At 37.2% G+C, this 19,497-nt stretch overlaps 1 protein-coding gene across 1 annotated transcript; it reads left to right on the top strand.

Moving 5' to 3' along the window:
* The first annotated feature begins 2,463 nt into the window (after positions 1-2,463).
* On the top strand, positions 2,464-3,585 carry LOC131408022 (olfactory receptor 52D1-like). The gene has a single exon (XM_058544593.1). The coding sequence runs from the start codon at positions 2,548-2,550 to the stop codon at positions 3,490-3,492; it is 945 nt and encodes a 314-aa protein (XP_058400576.1). The 5' UTR covers positions 2,464-2,547; the 3' UTR covers positions 3,493-3,585.
* Positions 3,586-19,497: the final 15,912 nt, after the last annotated feature.

Raw genomic sequence — 19,497 nt, 5'->3', positions numbered from 1 at the left:
GAAGAAAGTGAAGATCAAAAAATGGTGAGTCCAGAAGTTAGTGAATGTGGAAAAAATTTCTTTGCACAAAAGAATATCCTCTTGGCAAAAGAGCTAATGAATGGGCCTGCTGTACAGGCCAGTTAATTCCTTAATGTGCCATGTATGTGAAATTTCATAGGAAATATATTGTTTGCTGTTTTGAGTTTCTAAATTTGCTTAATTTATCCCCATAGTTTTGCTTTAACTTGGTAGAATTTTGTTAGGTTTGGTCCTCTTTCAAATGGCATGCTCTTATTTTTTGACTGTTGTGATAAACCCCCTTTTTTCTTATTTTCATCATTTCCTTTCTCCTATTTTTCTAGGGCTCATTGTTGGTGTTATTTTAATATTCTGATTTCAAGGTTTGGTGTTTTTTTTCTCTTTATCATTCACATAATAAAAGCAATGCAGTCTATAAATTTACCACAACGTATGAATTAGAATTGTGCCATGCAAATGGCACATGTTGCTTTGAACTTGATTTAATCTTTGCAAAAAGTAGCTCTGAAAAGTAAATTTAATTGCACAATCATGAGTGTGCTTTATTTACCCTTTATATACTAATATCTGGTTTCTAAACTTTTATTTTATTTACTGAAGTAAAGTCATTATTTAAAATAAATCTTGAAACATATATACTGAGGGAATTTAAAATTTCATTATCAAATAACTTTAGACTTCCTTTTCTGTCTCTTCTTCATTTTCAAATGAGAAAGATCTGCCCATGCTCATTGGTTGTCGACTCCAAAATCAAGTGAAAAGTGATATGTTTATTTCTTTTCTCGTGTCATCCTCCAGGCTTTAGGGCTATTAATCCTTTTAAGTTCTCTGATCTACACCTGAAGCAGGTGTTGAGGAGTACAAGTTATGCATCTTCTATATATTTCCTAACAGAGGTGGACCTTGCCACCCGCTCACCTCTTTGGTCGTGTTAGTATAATAGTGATAGAATCTGCAGTTCTTGTTTGTGTAGGTTCTCCATATCCTGTGTCCTCAGCTCTTTTGTCTTGTTTTCATTTATATCTCTTTAAGGGTACAAGGTGCCATCACTGTTATGCTTGTATATCTGATCTGCAAACTGTCCTTAGAGTTAATAGTGGGACTTGTGACCGTGGCACGAAGTAGCCATGTACTGCTAAATTTTGCAACCTCCAGAACTCCACAGTCTGAACTTGAGTGAAAAGAATGGAGAAAAGAAATGTTTGGAGGAGGAATGGGATATTAATTGAGAGAAGAGGATTATTGCCTGGTTCAAAAATAGATACTAGCCATGAGAAGGTGGCTCCTAATTTTTACTTAGTTTGAAGAGACAGAGGGAGAATGTGCCCTGGCTTAAATTCCTTTGCTTGCACTCTTATAGCGCTCATTTCTTGGAAAAATAATCTAGAATATGTGCAATTAAAATTATTTATCAATACATGCTAATTAGATGTGGTATGGTGAACATTCAAGTGAAAATTAGGAAAGAATCTTCTGTTCTCTTCCTTCTACAACTTCATTGCCATTTTAATATATTTTAAAAATACTTCCGAAGAAATTCTATATTGGGGTGAGAAAATTAGTTAGAGTTCTTCTAGGATAACTCAAGTGCAATAGCAATTTCCTTTGAAAATTCCCCAAATATTTGAAAAGTAATAACATATTTCCAAATAGCCTATGGATGAAAGAAAGAAATCAAAAGAAATGTTAGAAAGTAGTTTGAGTGAATAAAAATGAGACAAAAGTTATTAGAATTAGTGAGAAACCACTAAAGCATTACCTTTTTAACAAGGAAAAACAATACCTCTATGTTATAAAACTTTTTTTTTTCCAAAGATTGTTATAAAGAAGCAATATTTTGTTTCTATCTCCCTTGACTGAAACTCCCAATCTCTGCTAACAGATGGGCTTGTAATGTTTCAGACTTTTCACCATGCAGAGACACATATAAGGATATTTTTTAGGCCATCACAGTATGTTTAATACATGGGAACTTTCTTTTATCAATTAACAGTTTATCGCGATGGCCTCACCCATGATTTTTATAACACAAAGAGGCAGTAAAAGACAAAAGCTTATTTGCCAAACAACTGTTCCCACTTCTCCCACATACAAACCCCAAAAATACCTTAACCTTTCTGGTGGAGGCGCTGATGTCTTCTGATTGCAAACTTTATTTAAATGGTAATATTCTCTTTATTTTAAAGGTCCAGAACACTTCAGAACCAACATTATCTGTGAAACCTCTGACTCATACAAGTGGAATAAATCTCCCTGCCGATTGGGTCATAAAACTATTTCTTCATGTAACTTTTACTGCATTAATCTCTTGGGAATTTATCTTGGTTTGCATCAGTTTCTCTCCTATTAGAATGTTAATATTTCAAATTAAGGATGGGTCCTATGTATCATTGTATCCTTAGGGTATAAAACATTGTCTAGTATTTTGTATAAATCAGTAAATAAAGGCATCAGGAAATGAATGGACAAACGGTTATGAAAGAATCTACACCATTGCACAATTGAACGCAGCCAGTAATTTTCATCATGTCATTGTCAAATAATACCAATTTCCATCCCAGTACTTTTCTTCTCCTTGGTATCCCAGGGATGGAGGCCATCCACCCTTGGCTATCAGTGCCCTTCTGCCTCGTCTACCTGAGTGCTCTGCTGGGAAATGTCTCTATTCTATTTATTATCAGAACAGACTCCAACCTGCATGAGCCCATGTACTTCTTCCTCTGCATGCTCTTTGTGGCTGACTTGACCATCTCCACTACTGCTATGCCCAAAATCCTCAGTATCTTTTGGTTCCATGACAGAAAGATCTATTTTGAAGCCTGCCTTGTACAAGTGTTTCTCATTCATTCCCTCTGCAGCATGGCCTCAGGGTTCATCTTGGCCATGGCCTTTGACCGGTATGTGGCAATCTGCAATCCTCTGAGACATTCTACTATCCTGACACATAGAGTCATTAGGAACTGGGGCATGGCTATTGTCTTCCGTGGGGCTTTGCTCTTCAGTCCTCAACCCTTCATGCTTCACTGGCTTCCTTATTGCAGAACTAATGTCATCCCTCACACTTACTGTGAATTTATGGCTCTGATCAAGCTTGCTTGTTCGGAGACCAGGATCTACAGAATATACAGCCTGACTGCTGCCTTCCTTACTGGAGGCTTAGATTTCATATTAATTCTATGTTCCTATGTTGTCATCCTTTACTCTGTCTTCCGTCTTCCATCCAAGTCGGCTCAACTCAAGACCTTGGGCACTTGTGGATCCCATGTGTGTGTGATCTTAGTGGCCTATACTCCAGCCTTTTTCTCCTTCCTCACTCACAGGTTTGGGCACCAGGTGGCTCCTCATATTCACATCTTTGTGGCTAACGTCTACCTCCTTGTTCCACCCGTGGTGAACCCAATGATCTATGGCATAAGAACCAAGAGGATCAGAGAACGATTCCTCCAAGTTTTGACTTCCCACAAATTTTAAAACAACCAACTCTTTCCTTAATAAGTTTCTATTACTTATAGTGGGGAAAAAAAGCCATTAACCCTCTTTCTAGAAGCCTAGATCTGTATATGTTCTATTTGCAATATTTAAAGTATTAATTAGTATTGACTAGATTTTGTTCTCCTCAGGAAACTTGCTTAGGAGGTGGCTGACTTAGGTGATTATTCTTAATATATTTGCATGATAATACAATATCTCCACTATTAAGTGATCTTATTTTCTATGTTTTCTCCCAGAAGACTATTCTGATGTTCAGTCTTAACAGCTTTATCAGAGATGTTTTTATTGATTCATTATCTCTGATGCACTCATGGTGACTGCGTTTCTCTACAGGTGTCTTTCTCCACATGCTGCCCTTTCCAAGTTCTTGTAAACTCTTTTCCCCTTGCCACATCAGATGGCACCAAACCCCCATCTCAAATGAACACTATATATGTATATGTATACACATACACACACACGCACACACACACATATATATATTCTCCCTTCTTTGTTTTCCCAAATCCTGCCTATATATTTTCAATGACTCTCAACCCCTTTATCAAATTCTTTATTATCCAGTTTGAGTATGGCATCTGTTTCCTGACAGAATCTTAATTAATACAAAGGAGAAATGTCTACCTCATATACGCATATATATCTCTCTGTCATTTTCTATTTCTATCTCTGTCTTTATCACCATCGCTATTACTATCTGCAAGTTTATTACATGTTAGAGTATAATATGTGTAATTTTTTTCTTCATTGTTGTCTTACAAAAAGCCTGCTGTCCAATTTTTGATTAATCAGACCAAAAGGCCTTTATTTTCCAAAATGGGGAGGGTCGCCTCAAAGAAGCCAATTGCCCAATTATAAGAGAGACAGCTTTAGGTAAGTCTTTGCATATTTAGTTTTTCTACATACAACAATGAGAAAAAGCTGGAACTGAGGAAGGGTAAGGAGAAGACAGAGAGCAAGTCATCCCAGAAAGGAAGGAGAAAAGAGCCCTCTGTTACAAAGGAGGGTTGAATAAATTCCTTAAGCGTAGATGCTCGTAGAACAGAGTATATGAGAATCACCCAAGATTTGCCCTGGTACTTGGACTCTTGCTGTGGGAAACAAGACCACACAATTAGGATGGAAGAAATAACTCCTTTTTCATGTATGAATCTTACCTATAAATGTCTATTGAATCTTTTTGATATTGTCTAGCATTCACTGGCCCCCTTTGTGATAAAATCTGTCTTCTTATCTCCTTTCATCTTTAAAAACATATTTTCACAGAGTTTTTGCTGTTTTAAATTCATTTGGAACTGCAAAGTTTCTCATCTATATTTTTATTCTGTTACTTGAGATAGCTTTACTCCCTAAATAAATTTTTTTATACTATGGTTCTTCATAGTTTAAAATTTTTTTTCTTTATTTTCTCTATTCTTTCTTCTTTTCAGGTTATCTAAACCATATCATTGTATAAAATATGTTTATTTATGTTTTTTAGCTTCCTATTATTTAACCAAAGAGAGTGCTTTGGAGGAGAGTGTTTTAAAATAGTACATAATCAGTTTGTGTTCCCTTTGAAGCCTCTTTCTCATTGCCTCACATCCATTTCGATTCTCCCATTAGAATGTACACATTAAGCTTGAGTGTTGAAAATTAGTTCCTTTTATTTCCTAAGGAATTGTATGAGAGAGTAAAAGTCTTGGGCAGTTACAGTTCATGGTGAACTTTTGGCGTTGCCCTTGCTCTATTTTTGTTTCAAGTTCTGCACATGAAACATTATGCCTAATAGGAGTGTACACTAACCAAGAGATTTTGGTATTTTTTTAATCCCATTTTATGATGAGTATACAACCCTTTTAGTGTGAAGTCTTGATTAGTCTATGAAGTCTATGCATTTATTTCTCAAGCTATTTCTGACATTCATCCCAATAGAAGTACAGGAAAAAATCGAATGCAATCTTTTCATTTATTCTAGTAAATAAATTCTAATAAATAAATTAAAAGCAATAAGATATATAGGAGTATATGAGGAAGTCATTTGGTTTATAACTAATTTGGCCTGACCTTGTTTTTCCAAAAAGGTCTGATGTGGCCTGTTGAGTATGCATTATACATCGGCTTTAAATATTTACTATGTTCCAAAGCAAGGATGATGCCCTTAAAGATAGTGATGTAACTTCCACCATATTGGCATTTCCTTTAGGACAAGCATCTCTCCCTAAACTAAGGATTAATTACTGACCTACTGCACTCACCTTGTGACTACTAACCTTGTGACCACTGACCTGTTGTGTTCACTGATCTGCTGTGCCAACAAAGCAATCTTGTTACTTACAAAGGGGACATTCCTCTCATATGTGATGTATGTTCTTTGTTCCAAGATTGTATATAACCACTCTGTACACTCCACTTGTTTGGTGCCCTTCCTTCCTTGGAGCAGGAAGGCCCCAGGCTAGTGCTCAGATCTGGCTCATAATAAACTCACCCCAATTTTTATTTATAGATTGATTATGGATTATTTGCATTAACAATTCCATCTCTAAAGTCAGACATCCATTTGATTACGATCTGGCTCAAAATCTGGAAAATGAGGCCTACTTTGACTTAATTGAAAGAAAATGTACCTAGTTACCAATGCCAATACTACTACATATTATCTCTGTTATCTTTGAATAGTAAATTTACTTCTCTAAGTTTTACATGGAAAATTGTACTTCTCTTCAAATCTGAGTGGAACATATCTCCATAAATTATTTGAATGAAATAAATTTCCTCTTACTTAACCTCCTGGCAACAGGATTTTGAGATGCTTTAAAGCTGGGTATAATGATAGAAACAATTGCAATATTTTTCTTGAAGGGACATGTAGAATTTATGAACTATCATGGAATTATTATGCACCAAATGTGTCCAAGCGGTTCTAAACAGGTAATTTTCAGGATGAAGAAAATTGATGAAAAGGTTAAAATAATAGAGAATCTTATGCTTTCTAAATGTGAGCAAGCCAAATCCTTTTGGGTGATAATATCCCTAGGAAGAGTTGATGAATCTACTTTGTTGTGATGCAATAAATAATTGAGTGGAGTACTGGTGGAACTAACAGGTAAATATTGTCTATGGTTATGTGGATAATGGGGGAGGAGTGTTTTGCAAACCAATGCACTAATGATAGCCCTATCTTTGGCACATACAGAATGAGCACACACAAATGCAGGAGGCACATATATTCAGAGCTTTGAGTTTCCTTCCCCGGGATGCAATGCCCAGCACAGAATGGAGGATGAAAGCATAAGATAAAAATATTACTAGAGATTCTACACACCAATAAAATGCAAGAACAAACAAGCTATACAAAATGTTGAATGAGATGTCAGCAAAGGCCAGCTGGATGGCATCTTGATGCAAGCAGAAAGAGTGGGAAAGAACATGGGAGTGACAGAAGGAAAATGTGGGAATACAAACAAGAACAATAGAGAGTTTGCAAATATCTTCTCCCAATTGTTAGGTTGTCTTTTCATTTTGTTGGTTTCCTTTGTTGTGCAGAAGCTTTTTATTTTGATGTAGTTCCATTTGTTTATTTTTTCTATTCTTTCCTTTGCGTGGTCAGACATGGTACTTGAAAATATGCTGCTAAGACTGATGTTGAAGAGCATACTGTTTATATTTTATTCTAGAAGTTTTATGAAAATTTATATGAAACAACAAAAGACCCAAAATAGCCAAAGGAATCCTGAGAAAGAAGAATAAAGCTGGAGTTATCACACTCCCTGACTTCAAAATATAGTACAAAGTTATAGTAACCAAGACAGCATGGTACTGGCACAAAAACAGACACACAGATCAATGGAACAGAATTGAGAGCCCAGAAATAAACCTACACATCTAGGACAGCTAATTTTTGACAAGGGAGCCAAGAACATATAATGGATAAAGGAAAGTCTCTTCAATAAATAGTGTTGGGAAAACTGGACAGCCACATGCAAAAGAATGAAAGTAGACCATTATCTTACACCATACACAAAAATTAACTCAAAGTGGATTAAAGTCTCATTAAGTTTTAAAGTATTTCAGTTACAAAGGAAATAAGCCCTATCTCAAAATATTGTGCGCTAAGTTAAATTAAATAGTATGCGAAAATGCTTATTGTAGTCCTGTTTCAATTTGAACTTTTAGATTTTAATTATCACATTTTTACCATAAAACATCTCAATGACGTATACAAAAAGGCACATTATAGATAAGTATACTGAGGCGTAGAGATTTCAATGGTTTGCCCAAATCTACATAGGTACAATAATAGCCTTAATAAATAACAATTTCAGGGCTGTGCTCTTATAGGTGGAGATTTACCAGAATACTGTTTGCCTCACCTATCTGGCTTCTGCAGCCGTGTGAGTAGCTTGGTCAGTGGTTGAAGCACCAGCCATATGCCTACCACCATGTGCAGTCTCTAAAGCCACAGCAATGTTAAAAACAAAGAACAAAATCAGTTCCTTCAGACACTTAACTACCTCAGGTTTTTACTAATCCATATTTTATTGCCATGTTTTCTTCCTGTCACAACAGCAATGTAGCATCTTAGGTCTGTTTCTAAAGGCCCCTTCATTTAACCACCTGTACCTTATCCCTCATGACTTAATGGTTTTTTCACAAGAGTAATTTTACTATTAATGGAGATCTCTACAAAGTTAAAGAAAAACAGATATTATTATGCAATTCCTTAAGTTTATTCATGAGTCATGATCATATCCTAATATCTAAGACTATCTATATGAGATCAACAGATGCTGTATGATATATGAATAGTCTGAGGTTCAAAAATGTCTTTGAACAAACTAAAGAACAGTTATTATTAGATCCAAGCCCCTGCTTCCAAACTTCTGTAACTTCCACTGAAACATTTTAACTCTATTTTCAGAAACTAGCCCCAATTCTGTACGGTATTGACCCTCCATTGCAAACTAGGCATTAGAGTGCTGGATATAATTCATAAACGCCCCTTCCCACTCAGACTGCAGGGCATTTTTGCCAGGCTTCCCTGAGTAACACCCTTGTCCTCTCCTACAAATGCCTCCAAGTTTTACCGGAGCGTGTGCTGTCTTCTCAGTTTTCTTTAGTATTTTACCAAAAAGATGGCCTAGAAGAAAACTGAGGGAGGCAGCTCTTGAAGGAGAAGCTTTTGCTGGTCAGAGAAAGGAGCGAAGGGGGAGAGTCGTGAAAATTTCTGCAATAAGAACGCTTCCTTCAGAAGTTGTGGTCCACAGAGGGTTAGGAAGAAGGAAGATAATCAGCTGCATTTTGTGACTTTATTTAACTCACAGAGATGGTCCCCTAACACATTGGAAGCTATTCAATACCAATGGCAGATTGCGATGTTCCTGCCAAGAGGAAGTGAGCCCCAATGAAGAGGAAATAGAGACCAGAAAGCTTCCACGCTAGACGTTTAGCCTGTGAACCTATAAGCAAAACACAAGTGGAACTTCCTGTGGTGAGAGTTGAAAGCCTAGAATTTGGAAATAAGAATGCGTACATATTTCTGCTGACAAGGTCTGAAAACAAGTGAATGACTAATATCCTTCAAGGGTTATGGATCAATTGTAATGTTCTAAAAATGATGTGAAAAAGTTTTGTGAGAACACAATAGGGCGTATATTCTCTTTCCTCACCTCACCTCATCTCTCTTTAATCTGGCATCCCAAACAACACCCCACTGAAGCTGAAATAGTTCTACTCAAGTTAATCAATTCTCTCTAGTCACCAAATCCAAAAAATGCCTTTGCTCTCATCATAATATAACCCTCAGCAGTACATGAAAATTTGACCATTTTCTCATTGGATAATATTTCTCCATATATATAGAATTTTTTGAAACCACACTTGCTTATGTACCCTCCCACAGCACCAGATGATCTTTTTTTATTTTTAATCTTCACTGAGTTCTCCTCCACTAACAGATTTCTAAATGTAGTCATAAGTACCCCAGGTCTTACTTCTGCTTGTATTTCTCTTTTGTAACTACATTCTTGCCTAGGATATTTTATCCAGTAATGAGACTCTATAAACTGTCTGTACATTGGTAGCTCCACTGTACTTCACCATCATTGACCTCTCTACTGATCTCCAGAGCCGTATATCAACAGTCTACTGGATATCTCTGCTTGTATGTCTAAAATGCACGGCAAAGATCACATGGTCATGAAAGAATTCTTGATAATTGCCTTAATATTTCCACCTTAGTAAATGTAACTCATGCTGTACAGTACATCAAATGTTACAACTAGGCATTGTCCCTGGTTATTCAAATCTTTTTCTCTTATCCAATCCATCTTGTTTTTGTGTCCAAAGTATTTTAACTTACTTACTTCTGCTCTGTACTACTGTCATGCTTTCTCTTCTAAACTGTTTTATTAGCCACATAAGTCATTTACTTGTTTCTACTCTTGTGCTTTCCCCACCAAATCACTTTTCCTTTTAGCAGTGAATTCTTAAGGACACAGGCAAGTTAAATCACTCCTATGTTTAAAATGTGTCAGTTGCTGCCTGTTACTCTCAGAATAGAAGGAAACACATTATCATTACTCATAAGATCCTTCTTTCTCATGTATGGAAAAGGTGAAGTAAATTTATATATGTGGTTTTGCCCCTATTCCCCTTCCTCTTCACCTTTGTATGCTCATGCTCAAATCCCCCAGACTGCCTCTCAGACAGTTTTACTAGTTCTGACCTCAAAATATCACTGCTACCCTTGTTCACCAAACTACAGATATTATTTCCTTCTTCCTGCTTATATAAAACTCCAGTCCTCTTTCTCACTGCTCTATTCAAATACTCTCTGTCCACTTACCTAAAATACTCAAACGTATCTCATCTCACATTACTATATCACATTACACATTTTCTTCAAAATGTACTCTTTTTGCACCTCACTCAAATCTCCTATCTGCAACTACCCTAAGCCAATCTCTTTTCTCCGGCCCACATTTTCTTCCCTCCTTTCTATTTACGCATTGACAGTTGTTTTCCCTCCCAGCTTTGCCCTCCTCTCCCAAAACAGACTTACTCAAGTCTGTAGGCCACTTTTGTTGCCTCATCGCTTGGTGAACTTTCACTGCTTTGCTTTCTTGCTTGTAGTTAAAGTGCTCAAGTTGGAGATGATGTTTCCTAAGGGATATAGAAGGTTACCACTTTATCTGTCTGTGATAAAAGAAGTTTCTCATTTTTCCTGGTTATATAGAGTCCCTGGAAGCCTGAGGGAACCATAGCCACTAATGCTGCATAAGGAATAGGGACCTGTGAGCCCAAGGGATGAATGTTGCTCAGGATGAAACAGTGGGGATTTCCACAAGAACAGAAAATGCTAAGAGAGACTCAAATGGACAAATTTCAAGAAACCCTGACCCTACCTCTGACGTCTGGCTGAACTTAGATGAAGAATGGGAAGTGAATAGGTTCCAACTGAATACAGGTTTTAGTAGAATAAAGGGACTATGAATACTAACATTGTACAGTAGAATAAAGGGACTATGGAAAGAAAATGGACACTACTACTGGGTAGGTCCTAGAAATTACTCAGAGTATGGGATAGATCCCATAGGGATCTTCTCTAGATTTGAGGGTTAACCAGAAATATACATGTTCCTAGAGGGACTGACATAGGTTCAAATAATCTCAAAGTCTGATTTGATGAAAGACCTCTGAGATTATTAGTGCCCATGGCCACCTGCCAGAAGTAAGTATGTTCTCTAAACTGCAAATAACATTATACAACATTATCCTTAGCCTAAAATTATTTCTACTTTATTTTTATACAGACTATCTGGCCTTAGAATAACCAAGCAGAGAAAGACACAAACACATGTGACATAAAACTAAAATTAAAAAAAAAATACCACAAGAATAAACATAGGGGATCCAATAATACAATTTTCAGATAGGCTTTGTAATAACTATGATTAAATATACTCAAGAAAATAGAAAGTAAGATTTAAATATTCAGAAAGAAACTGGAATGCTTTTTAAAGATCCGAATGGAAGTTCTATGACCAAAAAAGAGTTAAAAGTACAGATTAAGAAATCAAGTCTTCACTTCAATAGTATTAGAAAATTATATAAGTGAAAAGGTAAGTAAATGCTCAAATTATGAAATTTTTAAGTAGCAAAGCCAAGATTTCAATCCAGGCAATAAAGTTCTATAGCTATGTCTCTTAACTCCATGTATATGTGGTTCAGTAAAAATGTAAGCTAAGAAATTAATTTTATGTTGTTACATTTTGGAAAGGTCCCAAGAACTTAGAAGAAGCAAATAAATACCAAAATAAACACTAATTCTCTCTGGACAAATACAAATTATATCAAGATGATAGAATATATATTATTATATATTTAATAATATTAAATAATTTATAAATTTTAAATCCTCTGATGTTTAAGTAAGCCAAAATGCCGGAAATTTTAGGCTATGGAGTAATTATAATGCCTATAAATATTTAAATAGAAGTTATGTTTATCATTTGACAGAGTGCCAGATATGTTTTCTGAGTTACTCTGCTTCATAAAGGTCACTACCTAAATAAATATATAGAGGGTGTCTTCAGTGACAGCTGCAGGAGATTTTGTTCTTATTGAGATGCAGTGAGTTGTTTGGTGAATCTTTTTATACATGAAACTAGCAGCTTCCCTAACTGTTACTAATATATTTCCATAGATATATTTTCATATATATACACACACACACACATATACTTTTATATCTATATTTTTGATTTGCAATGTGACTGATTTATAGATGCTAAATTAGGGAAAATATCTAAGTACCAATATCCAGAGTTAAAATATGAAAATCCAAAAATCTTCCATTGACAGGAAAGTGGTACCAATTAAAAGCTGGAAAATGTGTACCAATCTTGAGTTTGGAGGACTTATTAAAAAATAGTGCAGTTGTAAGACAAGAAATAGAGTGAGACAGGAGGGATAATAGAAGGTTTTAACTAGAGAATAGATTCTTCTTTGTTTTACATTTTAGTCATAATAGATTAAGGGTGTGCAAAGTTACAGGATGTGACTTAGAGATAGTGCTAGCAAATTTTGGGAAAATGTGCTAAGTATTGCTGTGGAACGACCAGAGGAGGTTCATTCACACCAATGTGGGACTCATTCGGGATGATGATGAGAGTGAGTTTGATGATAACGTTTCAGGAAATGAACAGCTTATTGCACTGCTCTTGACTCTCCACTTGGCCCAGAATTTTTGTTTACTCCTGACCTTAGCAGGCAAGAATTACAACAATATGAATATAACCTGTATTCTGAGCTTCCTTCACTTCCGTACACATATCCAGTTAGGCAAACAACTTTATGATTTGCTCTCAATTAAGTTCACTCTACAGGAAGTCTACTCCATCCAAGGTTTCATTCGTAACCTTTCCTTTGCTTTGCATACTTCTTCTGTATTGGCTGATCCCCACCCTTACTCCGTACTGCGATTCATTGATTACACTGGTTTCATTTTTTAAAGCTATTAGAACAGCATTTTGAAAGTTGTATTGGTCCCATAATAAGCAGTTTTGTTTTTTCCTTTTCTTTCTTTTTAAGAAACACAATTGACACTGTTCCTGAGACACTCACTTTACTTTACTCACTATTAACAGATGCTTCTAGATAATGGAGTCTTTGTGATCAGGAAAAATTACTTAAATCAATGTCCACTGAAGTAAGGATTGGACTATGTATAGCAGATTGGGCATCAATACTGAGTTACAATGAGAACACATGCTTTTGCCTCTTAATCTGTTGTTGAAATTTCATACCCAAAGTTTCTGCTTACTTTGGCTTTTTGGCCTTCAAGGTCCTTATGGAAGCATATTCTCTTTTAAGCATGCAAACAGCTGGATACGTGGGTCAAGGAGCTTTGGAAAGTCTAGAGAACGACACTTCTGATTGGTGATATAAATTGGACAGATGGGAAATATGAGGAAACCAGATTATTGGGAAGTTATGTAATAATTTGTAATTTGTAGATGTTTACTGTGAGTCAGTTGTTTTTATGAGAACTTTTCATCTATTAACTCACATAAACTTTAATCCTAATTAAGATAAGGAAAGTTTAATAACTTGTATAAGGATAAACAGCTGGTAAGTGATAGACCTGGTTTCTACTCCAGACACTGATTCTAGAGCCCTCATTCTTAATTGTTGTGATAAATCACCCTAAAGACGTGACAGTTTATTTCCATTTATGTGAGACAGTTGATATGGATTATTCTGTAGATGTTATTAGAAAATATCGTCATCATTATTTTGGTTATGCTTGCTGGTTGAAAAACTCCCTTTTCAAAAATTCCATAAAGGAGCTGGTGGTCCAAATCTAAGCCTTTCTCTTCCTAATTAAGCCTTTCCCCAACGCATTTACTCTCACTATAGGAACACTTACTTCAGAGGGAAAATTAATATTACCAGACAAAAGCTCTCTTAATCTTACCCTATTTTACCACCAGGTATATGTATAGTCTTTGAACTAATTCATTTTCACATGCTTTCCCTTTTCATCCTAAAAAGAACATTTGTATCTTTTTATCTGTATTTGTAATTCCATCAAGATTTTCATATTTCTTGTGCACTTTAGTGTTCACTCTTTCTATTTGCTATATCCCATACACAATTTAAATATATTTTTCCCACTAGAAAACAAAGGAACAGATTATGTAGAGAAAAGATTAACAGTGAAGTGAATGCAAATGTCCTATCACTTAAAATAGATCCTGTCCTGACTTGCTATCAGGAAATTAAAATTGAAGTGAATATGATACAAAACATACATTATATTTTTAACCAAAAGAATATCAAGATTGATGACAAACCTTAGTGACATTTGAGTGAAAGGGCAACTCTTATGCACAATTGATAAGAGTGTGAATTGGCTCACCTTTAAGAGGAAAATGGTGTAGTACACATTGTTACCACAAATAATGTTTTTGGTAGAGCACTATAACTACTTGTTACCCTAGGGAATAATTTTCAATATACACATGGAAGTATATACAATATTTCTTATTGTAAAAACACAATACAATTATATTCAACAGAAAAAAATACAAACCAAGATATTACAAATGAGATGTGGCCTTCTATGTCTCGTAAAATTTTAAGAAATTTTTGTAATCTCTTGAAATAGCTTTTCCCATATCTCTCTGCATAGAGAACCTCAATTCATGAAGGTGGTGACCCTGTGTCTTCATTTTTCGTGGTATTTCTTCTCACATAAAAGTCCTCGGTAACTTGGTTAGAATTGAAGACTCTACTCACCTATCAGCCCTTCTGAGATTATTTTTCTAGATACCTTGAACCATCATTCATGCCCCTTCTCAGTGTCCTTATGGTATCTGCACTTGCTTGTCTTCTATCTCGTCATACTATATTTTATATTTCTGCATGTCTTCCTCCTTTATTATATTACCAATTCTTACTTGGAAGAAACCATGTCTTTTCATATATTTGCTATTGTTCCAATGAAAGAATGAAGAAAAAGAGAAAGAAAAGAGAAAAGAAGGGAGTGTATTATTTTTCTGATAAATAATTTCAGTATAAATTTAAGACTACCAGTGAATCGCTCTAAAGGTATTACAGACCACACTAATCCCCAAACACTGTAGTGCATTAACAGTTTTCTGATTTTGATATTAAATCTTTAAGATACACTAGGAATCAGTCTGCAATAAAATTGAACTCTGTCAACATTTTGTTCTTTAATTTGAATATACGATAGTGAAAAAGAGGGAATAGAGAAAAGAAACTCACATCTGCTTTTTGAGAAAAACAAAATAAGTGGCCTATAATGTCTTCTGACTAAATCCTACATCCTCTATCCATCTCTTTACAAAAAACAAATAAGCAAACATGAATTGAGCATGTATTAGGATTATGTTAGTTGCATTGCAGGCATTATCTCATTTAATCCCTAAGGAAGTTTGTGGGTGGGTAACCATACCTTGACACAGATAGAAAACAAGCTAAAAATGTTCAACTTATTTACCTAAAACTATTCTACTATGAGTTCATTGTCCTGGAATTTGAACCCAAGTATAACGGCAAAGTTCGTAATCTTTATGTTAACCAATAGGAGACGAGTACTCCACAGGCTTTTGCAAATGTAAAATGATATAATGCATTTAAATCTGCTTTAAGCCCCATGAAACATTGCTCAAATATGGTAGATTTCTAAGGCTTGTTCAGAATATAGGGCTGATGCATCTACACTTCCATCCTTTACTTCGTCAGCCTTTCTCTGATGAACTGAACTAAGCAGAGAAGATCATGTACAAATTTATTTTCAAGGAAAGTTGCAGTCCAGTTCCAATCTATAACAGAGCAGAGATGTTGTAGCTTATATGACAAGAGACAGTCTCTCAGGGGACACAATTCCAAATGGGTTCAGTTGCCTGAAGAAATCACACACAGGCCTGTTTTTTGAAAGCTGTCTGCTCTAACTAGAGTCCTGAAACCTTCCATCTGATTATTGTCCACCTTGCCTATGACACAAATGAGAGCTATTACCCATTGCCTTACCTCATCAGGGGTTCTGCGGGGATGAGGATTAGCACCTATCTCATCTGAGGAACACTTCAGTTCTCTCATGACTTACAGCTTTTCCAAATGAGCTCAGTTAGCGGCATGTTTTCTAACGTCTAAGGCTCCCATGGACATGGAGTGGAGATGGCCTCCCTGTGGTATAAGGGAAATAATCCATTGGGAATTGGAGATTTGAGTTCAAAACTCAGGTTCTAAGTCTTTAGAGTTATTGACATCTTAATAATATCTTAATATCCAGGATGCAGATCAGGGGGTGGTGAGTCTTCCTCAAATGTCTCTGGAGCTTGCATCTCAGCACGATTGCTTGAGTCTTAGAATTTTTGGTTTTCAAAAATATCACATGTGTGTGTTGGAAAAGGAAAGAGAGCGTCAAGTCCCTTTGTTATAAATAATGCCTTTTTATTTTTAGTATAGTAGATCTCTGCATCCACCCACCAGAATCTTAAAAGTTTATATAGTGGCCTTAACTAGATTCGATCACATATACTATCCAGATGGTCTTAATGATACCTTATCCTTTCAAGGCTTCATCCTTGGAATACCTCCTAACACGGGAATCCTGAGTGGAACACACATTCCAAGGACAGGGGAGGGGGTAAAACCCTGTGATTGCCCAGGTCTAGCTGTAGAGTCAGCCTGCAGTCACGTCTTCTTGATGACCTCCTCCAATATTCCATCCCTCCTGACTGGCTGTTACAATCTTATATGCCCCCGTCTTCCTTAGCATGCCCTGAGTAGTCAGCAAGGAGTTTTACTAGCATGGAAGTAGCTCTTTGGTGGCTGGCTGGCTGCATTGGAGACAGATGCCATAGCAACACTATAGTCACATGTAAGAGAAAACACAAATCAAAATAATAATTCCCAAAATAAGCAACACTTCTTTCCACCAAGAGTCCTATGCTCCAAACCATTGATTGGTTAATTCCGCTAGGCTGGGAGTTGGGTCACTCAGGGCATTCACTTGTGGCCTCATGTGATTTAATAAATATGATACATTAGCAGACTCATCAAGCATAAACACACAGTATTCTGTTTGGATAGTTGCACAGATGCCTCCTTGCAAGGCAATAATAATGTCCAAGTCTTGAGGCCATCTTTTCTCATTAGAGACATTAGTGTTCAGCAAAGACAAGCTTTGCTGGCGATTATTTAAGGCTTGCTGAGTGGACTTAGTAAGGGTTTCTATGTTTGTTGTATTGTCCTCCAGGACAATGAGGAAACAAAGATGGTGGCCAAATGATTGTACCAGTGGAAAACAGAATGTGTCCCTCTGGCTTTGAGAAGAGGGAGGTTGGCAACTTTAAGAACTTAACCTGGTAGTGTTTACCTGACATGTTGGCTGGAGGAGGCAGCACTGTTAAGTGTGAGGAGATAGATTAGGGGTAGGACATGCCAGACCAAGACCCCCATTTTCTCCCATCTTTCAATGGTGGGTGTTCCATTCCAGGTATAGTGCATTTCAATAGGCCTGGTTTGCAATAGGACAATGGGAGCCCAGTGGAGATTAAGTCGTTTCCCACCATTCAGGGCTGAAGAGTAATTCACCCATCCTGATGGGACATCCCATCACAAATTCCAGTAGATAACACCTTTCCCAGGCATGATGGGGCTTGGTGTTCTCAACAGCATAGGACATTGAGCGATGGTGAGAGTCGGTGCAGGGGCTGTCACCTGAAATTTCTAATCTTTTATGGTGTTGGTTTTCTTGACAGGGGTCCCCAGTCTGGCATATGGGGCAACAGGCCCTACTGGTTAATTATTCAAATATATTAAAGCCTGGGATAGTACTTTAGTCCACTTGGTCAAGGTGGTTTCACTTTTTAGTGATTTAATCTGCTGTTTTAATATTCTAACCTTCTTTTCTATCAAACTTGCTGCTTGCAGGTTATAAGGGAGTTGGAATATCCATTCAAAGTTATGTTCTTTTCTCTAGTCTTGCATATCATCACCTTTAAAATGTGACCCCCGATCATTTTCTATTTGATGAGGCTGTTTGTACATGGTCCTTAGCTTCTTTAATCCGCTGATGGTGGCAGCCTGCTTTATACTGTGGCAGGAAAAAGCTTGGGTTAGGCCAGATGCAGTGTCCACACACTCAGAGGTTGAGGTCTGGTATAATCAATTTGTTAGTCCCTCATCGGTTGGGAACTCCAGTGAATGACCCCAGAGTCCTTTGGCAGCTGCCTTGGGTGTTATTTAGAACACACAGGACATGCTTTGTTCTATTAACCAAGTCACTGCATTACAAGGACAATCTGGTATTCGTGGCAATATGCTATTCCCCCTGGGTGCTCCGGTGGCTGTTCTTATGCACCCAATCTGCTATAACTACTGAACGGTCAGTTGTTTGAGTTTGTACTTGAACTAGAGCATCAGCTTCCTGATTGCCATGGGTGTCAGCTCCTTAAGAGTCAGGAGGTGGGGCCGGCCCGTAGCTTTGCGGTTAAGTGCGTGAGCCGCAAAGCGGCTTTGAGGGCTGCTACTGGCGGCCTGGGGTCAGATCCGGGGTGCACACCGACGCGCTGCTTCTCCGGCCGTGCTGAGGCTACATACAGCAACTAGAAGGATGTGCAACTATGACATACAACTATCTACTGGGGCTTTGGGGGAAAAAAAATAGAGGAGGATTGGTAATGGATGTTAGCTCAGAGCTGGTCTTCCTCAGCAAAAAGAAGAGGATTAGCATGGATGTTAGCTTAGGACTGATCTTCCTCACAAAAAAAAGTCAGGAAGTGGAAAACGGTGAGGACTGCCTCAAGCTCTTGCAGGCAAACCCATACCGTGTATTCGGACCCCTCAAGGGCTTATTCATGATCATCCATTTTTCGGCTTTCCGTTATCCAAGCTGTAGGGTTAATCCCTTTAGGACAGCCCAACTGACTTATTATCAGAGGTCTAGGGTAATTACTACTTTAAATTTTCCTTTGTATTAGGGGTTGGATGTCATAAGGCACTTCGTAGCTTTCACTGTCAATCACCACAACATCCTCCCCTTTGTTCTCCTCACTTTCCCAGGAATTCCACCTCTCAGTCTCTCAATCAGACTTTGTTATAAGTGTTTGGACCTTAATCCATGGAGGCTTGTGCCCTCCTAACTTTGCAAAATGGCATGCTAAGGTCTCCAACTTTTAACTTGCTCTCTCACTTTGTCTGCCAGCCCCGAAGCTAGCTGAGTATTGGACAACTGCATGAACTTCTCTAACCACAGCGCTTCCACTTTCTTACTTTTTGAGCTTCAGCATCTAGCTGGGCATCGGAGACGAGATGAACTGCCCAGTAGAGGCCAGCCCACTGCAGCAAACATCCTTTTCCTTTCTTTGCCACAGTGTGCTATGTGCAGTTCCTCAAACAAAGGCATTAAACCAGCCATAGCTTTCGGCGTGTCCTCATACTCATGCGGTGGTCCACAGGCATGTA

This window comes from Diceros bicornis, chromosome 7, assembly GCF_020826845.1.
Source record: "Diceros bicornis minor isolate mBicDic1 chromosome 7, mDicBic1.mat.cur, whole genome shotgun sequence".
NCBI lineage: Eukaryota > Metazoa > Chordata > Mammalia > Perissodactyla > Rhinocerotidae > Diceros > Diceros bicornis.
Note: the sequence above shows the minus strand (reverse complement) of the source record. Positions and strands in the feature narration are given on the sequence as shown.